The sequence below is a fragment of the Coregonus clupeaformis genome, chromosome 24 (assembly GCF_020615455.1).
Source record: "Coregonus clupeaformis isolate EN_2021a chromosome 24, ASM2061545v1, whole genome shotgun sequence".
Taxonomy (NCBI): Eukaryota; Metazoa; Chordata; class Actinopteri; order Salmoniformes; family Salmonidae; genus Coregonus; species Coregonus clupeaformis.
The window spans coordinates 48,705,489-48,716,743 of NC_059215.1; the positions used below are offsets into that span (position 1 = coordinate 48,705,489).

Consider the following 11,255-nt stretch of genomic DNA (forward strand, 5'->3'; position numbering starts at 1 on the left):
ACATCACAGCTCAGACTGCAGTAGGTTATCTTGCTCTCTCCTCCACCATACACCATCTTAGATCCATAGACCTACAGTATATGAGAAGCCTCTAGCTGGGGCGAAGATAGTGGGCTGCACCCACATCACAGCTCAGACTGCAGTAGGTTATCTTGCTCTCTCCTCCACCATACACCATCTTAGATCCATAGACCTACAGTATATGAGAAGCCTCTAGCTGGGGCGAAGATAGTGGGCTGCACCCACATCACAGCTCAGACTGCAGTAGGTTATCTTGCTCTCTCCTCCACCATACACCATCTTAGATCCATAGACCTACAGTATATGAGAAGCCTCTAGCTGGGGCGAAGATAGTGGGCTGCACCCACATCACAGCTCAGACTGCAGTAGGTTATCTTGCTCTCTCCTCCACCATACACCATCTTAGATCCATAGACCTACAGTATATGAGAAGCCTCTAGCTGGGGCGAAGATAGTGGGCTGCACCCACATCACAGCTCAGACTGCAGTAGGTTATCTTGCTCTCTCCTCCACCATACACCATCTTAGATCCATAGACCTACAGTATATGAGAAGCCTCTAGCTGGGGCGAAGATAGTGGGCTGCACCCACATCACAGCTCAGACTGCAGTAGGTTATCTTGCTCTCTCCTCCACCATACACCATCTTAGATCCATAGACCTACAGTATATGAGAAGCCTCTAGCTGGGGCGAAGATAGTGGGCTGCACCCACATCACAGCTCAGACTGCAGTAGGTTGTCTTGCTCTCTCCTCCACCATACACCATCTTAGATCCATAGACCTACAGTATATGAGAAGCCTCTAGCTGGGGGCGAAGATAGTGGGCTGCACCCACATCACAGCTCAGACTGCAGTAGGTTATCTTGCTCTCTCCTCCACCATACACCATCTTAGATCCATAGACCTACAGTATATGAGAAGCCTCTAGCTGGGGCGAAGATAGTGGGCTGCACCCACATCACAGCTCAGACTGCAGTAGGTTATCTTGCTCTCTCCTCCACCATACACCATCTTAGATCCATAGACCTACAGTATATGAGAAGCCTCTAGCTGGGGCGAAGATAGTGGGCTGCACCCACATCACAGCTCAGACTGCAGTAGGTTATCTTGCTCTCTCCTCCACCCAGTGTTGCCAACTTAGTGACTTTAGCGAGTTTTCAGACCCCCTCCAGCAACTTGTATTGGTAAAAGAGGCTTGCGACAAATCCAGCTACTTTTCAGGCTGCCTTTGGGGAGTTTTGCCACCATGGTTTAGATAGCATTTTGCGACTTTTGCCACTCAATCCTGCCGCAAATGAGAGTGGGAGAAGCTGTCTGTTCAACAGAAGTCACAGGAACGGTGCACAGTCAGGCAGAGAAGCACAAGGGGAGGGGTGTGCGGCGGGAGAGGGGGGGTGAAAACACTACGTCGGGAACTGCAACTGTGCCGCAGCAGGCAAATTGGTGATGTGACATCGTCACGGCAACGGCAAAACTTCTAGCGACTTTTAGCGACAAATCAAGGAGCCAATAGCGGATCAAGGAGCCAATAGCGGATCAAGGAGCCAATAGCGGATCTCACTGAAAATACTATACAACCATACAACATCTTAGATTTAGAGAATACCCCTCTACCATACAACATCTTAGATTTAGAGAATACCCCTCTACCATACAACATCTTAGATTTAGAGAATACCCCTCTACCATACAACATCTTAGATTTAGAGAATACCCCTCTACCATACAACATCTTAGATTTAGAGAATACCCCTCTACCATACAACATCTTAGATTTAGAGAATACCCCTCTACCATACAACATCTTAGAGTTAGAGAATACCCCTCTACCATACAACATCTTAGATTTAGAGAATACCCCTCTACCATACAACATCTTAGATTTAGAGAATACCCCTCTACCATACATCTTAGATTTAGAGAATACCCCTCTACCATACATCTTAGATTTAGAGAATACCCCTCTACCATACAACATCTTAGATTTAGAGAATACCCCTCTACCATACAACATCTTAGATTTAGAGAATACCCCTCTACCATACAACATCTTAGATTTAGAGAATACCCCTCTACCATACAACATCTTAGATTTAGAGAATACCCCTCTACCATACAACATCTTAGATTTAGAGAATACCCCTCTACCATACAACATCTTAGATTTAGACAATACCCCTCTACCATACAACATCTTAGATTTAGAGAATACCCCTCTACCATACAACATCTTAGATTTAGAGAATACCCCTCTACCATACAACATCTTAGATTTAGAGAATACCCCTCTACCATACAACATCTTAGATTTAGAGAATACCCCTCTACCATACAACATCTTAGATTTAGAGAATACCCCTCTACCATACAACATCTTAGATTTAGAGAATACCCCTCTACCATACAACATCTTAGAGTTAAAGAATACCCCTCTACCATACAACATCTTAGATTTAGAGAATACCCCTCTACCATACAACATCTTAGATTTAGAGAATACCCCTCTACCATACAACATCTTAGATTTAGAGAATACCCCTCTACCATACAACATCTTAGATTTAGAGAATACCCCTCTACCATACAACATCTTAGATTTAGAGAATACCCCTCTACCATACAACATCTTAGATTTAGAGAATACCCCTCTACCATACAACATCTTAGATTTAGAGAATACCCCTCTACCATACAACATCTTAGATTTAGAGAATACCCCTCTACCATACAACATCTTAGATTTAGAGAATACCCCTCTACCATACAACATCTTAGATTTAGAGAATACCCCTCTACCATACAACATCTTAGATTTAGAGAATACCCCTCTACCATACAACACCTTAGAGTTAGAGAATACCCCTCTACCATACAACATCTTAGATTTAGAGAATACCCCTCTACCATACAACATCTTAGATTTAGAGAATACCCTCTACCATACAACATCTTAGATTTAGAGAATACCCCTCTACCATACAACATCTTAGATTTAGAGAATACCCCTCTACCATACAACATCTTAGAGTTAAAGAATACCCCTCTACCATACAACATCTTAGATTTAGAGAATACCCCTCTACCATACAACATCTTAGATTTAGAGAATACCCCTCTACCATACAACATCTTAGATTTAGAGAATACCCCTCTACCATACAACATCTTAGATTTAGAGAATACCCCTCTACCATACAACATCTTAGATTTAGAGAATACCCCTCTACCATACAACATCTTAGATTTAGAGAATACCCCTCTACCATACAACATCTTAGATTTAGAGAATACCCCTCTACCATACAACATCTTAGCTCATACTGTCTTTTGCTTTCCTGGCAGTCCACTCTACTTGATCAGACATCCAGTTTTCATGAACAAAACATTTCAGAAACTCCAGAAATAGCAGCATGATTGTTGAGTCTTGTTTAGATTAATTTACACGACTGTATTTTATATGTGTGTTAGTGTATGTGCTTATTTTGTAATAATGTGTTGTATTATTTTATTTATGTTGTTTTGTTGGGATGTCATTGTTTTAATCCTTTTTGGACCCCAGGAAGAGTAGCTGCTGCCTTGGCAGGGACTAATGGGAATCCTAATGAATACTAAAATGTAGTGTGTTGTGTGTTTTGTGTATTTTTCCCCCCTCAGGTTCTGATTGAAACCCTGGTAGCTCTTGGAGCTCAGTGTCGTTGGACAGCCTGTAACATCTACTCTACTCAGAACGAGGTGGCTGCTGCCCTGGCAGAGACTGGTGAGAACACATCATACTGTCCTCTGTCTTTCTCTCTCTGTCTGTCTCTCCCCTTCTCTCTCTCTCTCTCACCCTCCCGCTCCTCTCTCTCTCGCTCTCTCTCTCACCCCTCTCTCTCTCTCTGCCTCTCTCTCTGTCTCTCTCTCTCACCCTCCCGCTCCTCTCTCTCTCGCTCTCTCTCTCTCACCCCCTCTCTCTCTCTCTGCCTCTCTCTCTCTCTCTCTCTCTCTCACCCTCCCGCTCCTCTCTCTCTCGCTCTCTCTCTCTCTCTCTCACCCCCTCTCTCTCTCTCTCTGCCTCTCTCTCTCTCTCTCCCTCTCTCCCTATCTCTCGCTCTCTATCTCTCTCTCTCTCACCCTCTCTCTCTCTCTCTCACCCCATCTCTCTCTCTCTGCCTCTGCCTCTCTCTCTCTCTCTCTCTCTGCCCCTGCCTCTCTCTGTCTCTCTCTCTCTCTCTCTCCCTCTTCTCTCTCTCTCTCTCTCCCCTTCCCCTCTCTCTCCCTCTCTCTCTCACCCTCTCTCGCTCTCTCTCTCTCTCTGTCTCTCACCCTCTCTTGCTCTCGCACTCTCTCTCTCTCTCTCTCTCTCTCTCTCTCTCTCTCTCTCTCTCGCTCTCTCTCTCTCAATTCAATTCAATTTCAATTCAATTTAAGGGCTCTATTGGCATGGGAAACGTGTGTTAACATTGCCAAAGCAAGTGAAGTAGATAGTAAACAAAAGTGAAATAAATATTAACAGTAAACATTACACTCAGAAGTTTCAAAAGAATAAAGACATTTCAAATGTCATATTATGTATATATACAGCGTCTCTCTCTCTCTCTCTCTCTCTCTCCCCAACAGGTGTGCCTGTGTTTGCGTGGAAGGGCGAGTCAGAGGATGACTTCTGGTGGTGCATCGATCGCTGTGTCAACACGGAAGGCTGGCAGGCCAACATGGTACCTAATGACTAAACCATCCCATAATAATGTACTTTACATCTGTTGTGTAGTGACACGCTCACACATTGTGGAGGCTTATTTTTCCATCCATCACTTATCTTCCGTACATTAGCTATTTAGTATGCAGACTTAATGCTGCAGATGTCTCTATTTAGTATGCAGACTTAATGCTGCAGATGTCTCTATTTAGTAGGCAGACTTAATGCTGCAGATGTCTCTATTTAGTAGGCAGACTTAATGCTGCAGATTTCTCTATTTAGTATGCAGACTTAATGCTGCAGATGTCTCTATTTAGTAGGCAGACTTAATGCTGCAGATGTCTCTATTTCTTGAGTCCACCATCTGCTCTGCTACCATTGCTCTTCCTGTGTTTGTGTTACTGTAGATCCTCGATGACGGAGGGGATCTGACCCACTGGGTTTATAAGAAGTACCCCAGCGTGTTCAAGAAGGCTCAGGGCATCGTGGAGGAGAGTGTCACTGGGGTCCACAGGTGAGAAAGAACCTTCCCAAAACATTGGTCCCATACATCCAACGCATTGGTCTAGTTTATCCTCAGTCCGTTGGTCTGTGGCTCACCTAAAGCACTGTCTTTATTTCTTTCCATCCTTTATCCTCAGGTTGTACCAGCTGTCCAAGGCAGGCAAGCTGTGTGTCCCGGCCATGAACGTGAACGACTCTGTTACCAAGCAGAAGTTTGACAACCTCTACTGCTGCAGAGAGTCCATCCTGGACGGGTGAGGACCTTTTTTTAAACACTACATATCAAATGTTTTTCTCACAAGAAGTGTGTGATCGTTTTGTTCGTTTTTTGTTTGTAATTTATAAATGTATAATGTCTGATTTGTAATTGTTACCTTTCCCCGCTTGCTGCAGCTTGAAGAGGACCACTGATGTGATGTTTGGAGGGAAACAGGTGGTGGTGTGCGGTTATGGAGAGGTGAGTCCTTCAGATTCTGGATTCTTTTATTCTGATGACTGTTAGCTGACACCTTTAGTTTAAAAAGTTGACGTATGGCTTTTGAACATAGATTTGAGTGTACTGTCCTGGACTGTCCTCTGTCTGTAGGTGGGGAAGGGTTGCTGTTCTGCTCTGAAGGCCCTGGGTGCCATCGTCTGCATCACAGAGATAGACCCCATCTGTGCCCTGCAGGGCTGGTGAGTGACTGGAGCTTGTGCCCTACGTCTAATGTATCCAAATCTTTTAAAAGACGTGTGTTTTTTAGTTATTTTCTGCTACTTTTTCCTACAAATCTTCCTGTGTATACAGCATGGATGGGTTCAGGGTGGTGAAGCTGAATGAAGTCATTCGTCAGATGGACGTGGTGATAACCTGCGCAGGTAAACTAGATCAGTCCGAGCACGGCTCCTCCAGACTCCTCTCTGATAATTATACAAGCAGACCTCCCAGCCGCTGTCCTTGTTTATGACTCAGGTTTATCCAACAGATGTCAAGTTAGAGGTCACCCGTTTGAACGTGTATCTTTATCAAACAACTCGGTGACTCACTTACAGACACATCAATTATACTCTCTCCCTCTACTCTCGCTCTCTCTCTCTCTCTCCTTCTACTCTCTCTCTCTCTCTGTCCCCCTCCCTCCTTCCCTCTCTCTCTCTCTCTCTCTCTCTCTCTCTCTTCCTCTGTCCCTCTCTCTCTCTCTCTCTCTCTCTCTCTCTCTCTCTCTCTCTCTCTCTCTCTCTCTCTCTCTCTCTCTCTCTCTCTCTCTCTCTCTCTCTCTCTCTCTCTCTCTCTCTCTCTCTCTCTCTCTCTCTCTCTCTTCCTCTGTCTCTCTCTCTCTCTCTCTCTCTCTCTCTCTCTCTCTTCCTCTGTCTCTCTCTCTCTCTCTCTCTCTCCCTCTGTCTCTCGCTCTCCTCTCACTCTGTCTCTCCCTCTCCCTCTCTCTCTCTCTCCTCCCTCTCTCTCTCTCTCTCTCTCTCTCTCTCTCTCTCTCTCTCTCTCTCTCTCTCTCTCTCTCTCTCTCTCTCTCTCTCTCTCTCTCTCTCTCTCTCTCTCTCTCTCTCTCTCTCTCTCTCTCTCTCTCTCTCCCTCTCATTATTATTCATTTTAATCAGATCTGAGCTTAGCTGACTGTATTGTTGTTGTTGTCACTCAGGCAATAAGAACGTGGTGACCAGAGAGCAACTGGACCGGATGAAGAACGGATGTATAGTCTGCAACATGGGACATTCCAATACTGAGATTGATGTGGCGAGTTACTTTTACGTGTGTGTGTGTGTGTGTGTGTGTGTGTGTGTGTGTGTGTGTGTGTGTGTGTGTGTGTGCGTGCGTGTGCGTGTGCGTGCGTGCATGCGCGCTGTGTGTTTCTGCTGTGTCACTAATCCTGCCCTGGTCTCTCTCGCCCCTAGGCCAGCCTGCGGAGCCCGGAGCTCACCTGGGAGAGGGTGCGTTCTCAGGTGGACCATGTGATCTGGCCTGACGGCAAGAGGGTCGTCCTGCTGGCTGAGGTACGGTTACTGTCCTCTACGACCCCTGTGTCCCTGGCCTGGAACCAAACTGAGCATCACTCCCATTCGCTGTTGTTTCACCCTAGTGCAGCGTTTCCCAAACTCACCAAGGGGTGCACATTTTGGTTTTTGCCCTAGCGCTACGCAGCTGATTCAAATAATCAAAGCTTGGACCGAGTTTGGGGAACGCTGCTTTAGTGACATGGAGCAGTGAGTGAAGCAATAGTGAGACAGAATGACCTTTAGCTTGGATCTCAGGATACTTTATTCCCTCCCAAACCTTTGTCTGTGATTCAGAGAGCTACAAAAACATTCTAGAGTTACAAAATAGGGAGAGTTTCCCACCATGATATGTATCCTGGTGACCTTTCTGTCACCTTTGTCTGCTTCCAAACCTGTCTCTGTTATTGAAAACACAACAAAATAGTGACTTGGCCTGAGAGGTTTCCCAACATGTAACTAAAGGCTTTGTCTTCCCATCGTTGATCCATGTTGTGTAGTGTGTACTCTACTGTGAGGTGATAGTGTGTACTCTACTGTGAGGGGATAGTGTGTACTCTACTGTGAGGTGATAGTGTGTACTCTACTGTGAGGTGATAGTGTGTAGTCTACTGTGAGGTGATAGTGTGTACTCTACTGTGAGGTGATAGTGTGTACTCTACTGTGAGGTGATAGTGTGTACTCTACTGTGAGGTGATAGTGTGTACTCTACTGTGAGGTGATAGTGTGTACTCTACTGTGAGGTGATAGTGTGTACTCTACTGTGAGGTGATAGTGTGTAGTCTATTGTGAGGTGATAGTGTGTACTCTACTGTGAGGTGATAGTGTGTAGTCTACTGTGAGGTGATAGTGTGTACTCTACTGTGAGGTGATAGTGTGTACTCTACTGTGAGGTGATAGTGTGTACTCTACTGTGAGGTGATAGTGTGTACTCTACTGTGAGGTGATAGTGTGTACTCTACTGTGAGGTGATAGTTGATGACAGTTCATTATCACAACGTATCTCTTCTAATCTCTGTAATTGATTTCAAAGTTGTTTCCCTGAGAATGGCTACACAACTGACCAGTGTATTGATATAGTTACTTCGTGTGTGTGTGTGTGTGTGTGTTGTTTCCTATAGGGTCGTCTGTTGAATCTGAGCTGTTCTACAGTACCTACGTTTGTCCTGTCTATCACAGCCACTACTCAGGTGAGACATATTGTCCTGTCTTAACACAGCCACTACTCAGGTGAGACATATTGTCCTGTCTTAACACAGCCACTACTCAGGTGAGACATATTGTCCTGTCTTAACACAGCCACTACTCAGGTGAGACATATTGTCCTGTCTTAACACAGCCACTACTCAGGTGAGACATATTGTCCTGTCTTAACACAGCCACTACTCAGGTGAGACATATTGTCCTGTCTTAACACAGCCACTACTCAGGTGAGACATATTGTCCTGTCTTAACACAGCCACTACTCAGGTGAGACATATTGTCCTGTCTTAACACAGCCACTACTCAGGTGAGACATATTGTCCTGTCTATCACAGCCACTACTCAGGTGAGACATATTGTCCTGTCTTAACACAGCCACTACTCCGGTGAGACATATTGACATTGTTTATTTACATAGAGACAGATCCAATCAGAACATTGACACATGGAAATACAACAGTTAGATGCATTGTACCATCACAATTTAGCTAACACTAGTTTTCAGTGCTTGTCCCCAGATGTACACATACTAGTTTATTTTGAAATACTGGGCTGCATTCATTACAGACGTTGTATTAGTCCTACTTCTAGTTTTTGGCGGTTTGCTGAAGACAGACTGGAGTTACTCTGTGTCCTCTTGTTCCGCTGCTACCTGAGCTTTGTGAGAACGGGATGTTGGCAGCGTGGAGACTCTGTGGTGGTCTGTGTCTCTCTCTGTAGGCTCTGGCTCTGATTGAGCTGTTCAACGCTCCGGAGGGACGCTACAAACAGGACGTCTATCTGCTGCCTAAGAAGATGGGTAAGAACATGGATTGAGTCCCAAATGGCACCCTATTCCCTATATAGTGCACTACTTTAGACCAGGGCCCATAGAGCTCTGATTAAAAGTAGGGCACTATTTAGGAAATAGGGTGCCGTTTGGAACGCACTTGGCGCTGCACATATACAAGTCGTCTCTGACTGAGCCTTATTGATAAAATCGTAATAAACACTGTAGATGTCAAATCTGAATAAATACCGTAGATATCAAATCTTGATGAATAGAAACCACACAGTTTTCAATGCTCAGTTTGTTGTGTGTGGGTTCAATGTCACAACCTAAAGCGTTTACCATAAAACTGCATTTTCCAAAGTGTTGTTTTGTCCCAAATGGCACCCTGTTCCTTATATAGGGCACTACTACCATATGGGCCATGGTCAGATGTAGTGAACTAGGTAGGGAGCCATCCGTACTGTTGTTGCGATCCGTGTACCGCTTCACAAGCCCACCCATGTATTTCAGATGAGTACGTGGCCAGCTTGCATCTGTCCAACTTTGACACACACCTGACAGAGCTGTCTGATGAGCAGGCTAAGTACATGGGCCTGAACAAGAACGGCCCCTTCAAACCCAACTACTACAGGTACTGAGAGATTCTGACACACACACACACACACACACACACACACACACACACACACACACACACACACACACACACACACACACACCTTATTACATTTCTCTTTTTCACCTAGTCAGCTCAGGGATTCGAACCAGCGAGCTTTCAGTTACTGGTCCAATGCTCTTAACCACTAGGCTACCTGCTGATGTTACAGCTCTAGGATAGGGTTGGAGTGAGGCTAACTAAACCATTAGGCTATGGCTACAAACAAAAGAATATAAACAAATATAAAGGGTAAAGTATTTGGTGAAAAGGAAAGGACAACTCCCATAATCATTGACACGTTCAGGGAAATAAGGAATTTGATATACAAACGGTTAAGAACCACTGACGTACAGAACCCTGTGATACACAGCCGGTTAAGCCATGCAAAAAGAACCAGGTCAGCTTTTCAAAACAAAACAAAAACATTCTCTCAAACATTTCAGATAATGGTTTCCCCTGTAATTACTCTGACAGGTGAGGCTATTTAAGTGGGTGTGGGTAGAAGTCCCGCCTTCCTTTCTAGTGTGGTGATTGGCTGTTGGGGAAAGCAGTCAAGTAGGAGTGATCTGGGTTTTTGTTTGTTTGTTTCTTTTGTTGGTTGAGTAGTTTAGAGGTAGTAGTCGTAGGACAGCACAAATCATATTTTATTTATGGTTCTGTATGGCACAGATATTGGCTTCCTTTTGTGGGTGATTTTTTTTGTTTTTGAAGTTATAAATCCCACTGTAGTTTTACATGGTTGTTTTTAATGAAATCATATCTATTGTCTATTGCTCCAAGGTATTGACAGGACAATGCACTGACCTGCAACCAACATCCGGGGGGAAAAAAACAAGATCATTTCTCTTTTATTTTCTAAATTGTAACAAAAGGGAAGAAAGAAGAATTATTTTTGCTTTTATGCTGAATATAAAACTGTATTATTAACACTGTCAGTAATAATTATAATTATAATAACATAATAACATAACATTGAAATAATATCTAACTTGTCTGTCAGGTATCTGAATCAATTCATGCATTTCAAGCATATGAAACAAGACCAAGTGTATTCCAAATGGCACCCCACTCCCTATGTAAATGGGACCCTATTCCCTATGTAGTGCACTACTTTTGACCAGAGCCCTATAGGCCATGGTCAAAAGTAGTGCACTACATAGGTAATAGGGTGCCATTTGGGACACATCACAAGAGAAGTAACCATTAAAAAAAAATGTCATTCATATATTTTAAAATAGTCTGCTTTTATCTTTAAGATTATTCATTTTGTTGCTAATGCTAATTGTTGCTAAATCACAATGTTTATCACTGGCGGCTGGTGGCAGGAGCTATAGGAGGAGGGGCTCATTGTAATGGCTGGAACAGAATAAATGGTATGGTATCAACACATCAATCATATGGAAACCACGTTTGACACCGTTCCATTAATTCCATTCCA

At 44.1% G+C, this 11,255-nt stretch overlaps 1 protein-coding gene across 3 annotated transcripts in view; it reads left to right on the forward strand.

The window, feature by feature from the left end:
* LOC121537716 (S-adenosylhomocysteine hydrolase-like protein 1) overlaps positions 1-11,255 on the forward strand; it is a 57,775-nt gene extending 46,520 nt beyond the window's left edge. For 2 of the 3 annotated variants that reach the window (XM_045207296.1, XM_045207298.1), the window contains exons 5-17: positions 3,677-3,779; positions 4,622-4,716; positions 5,105-5,211; positions 5,339-5,455; positions 5,595-5,658; positions 5,788-5,876; positions 5,989-6,059; positions 6,833-6,927; positions 7,086-7,184; positions 8,306-8,374; positions 9,108-9,186; positions 9,670-9,790; positions 10,598-11,255. In XM_045207296.1, coding sequence (XP_045063231.1) covers positions 3,677-3,779; positions 4,622-4,716; positions 5,105-5,211; positions 5,339-5,455; positions 5,595-5,658; positions 5,788-5,876; positions 5,989-6,059; positions 6,833-6,927; positions 7,086-7,184; positions 8,306-8,374; positions 9,108-9,186; positions 9,670-9,790; positions 10,598-10,604 — 1,116 coding nt within the window. In that variant the 3' untranslated portion in view covers positions 10,605-11,255. Of the gene's footprint in view, positions 1-3,676; positions 3,780-4,621; positions 4,717-5,104; positions 5,212-5,338; positions 5,456-5,594; positions 5,659-5,787; positions 5,877-5,988; positions 6,060-6,832; positions 6,928-7,085; positions 7,185-8,305; positions 8,375-9,107; positions 9,187-9,669; positions 9,798-10,597 lie in introns of those variants that run through there. The other variant, XM_045207297.1, reaches the window with a different exon arrangement.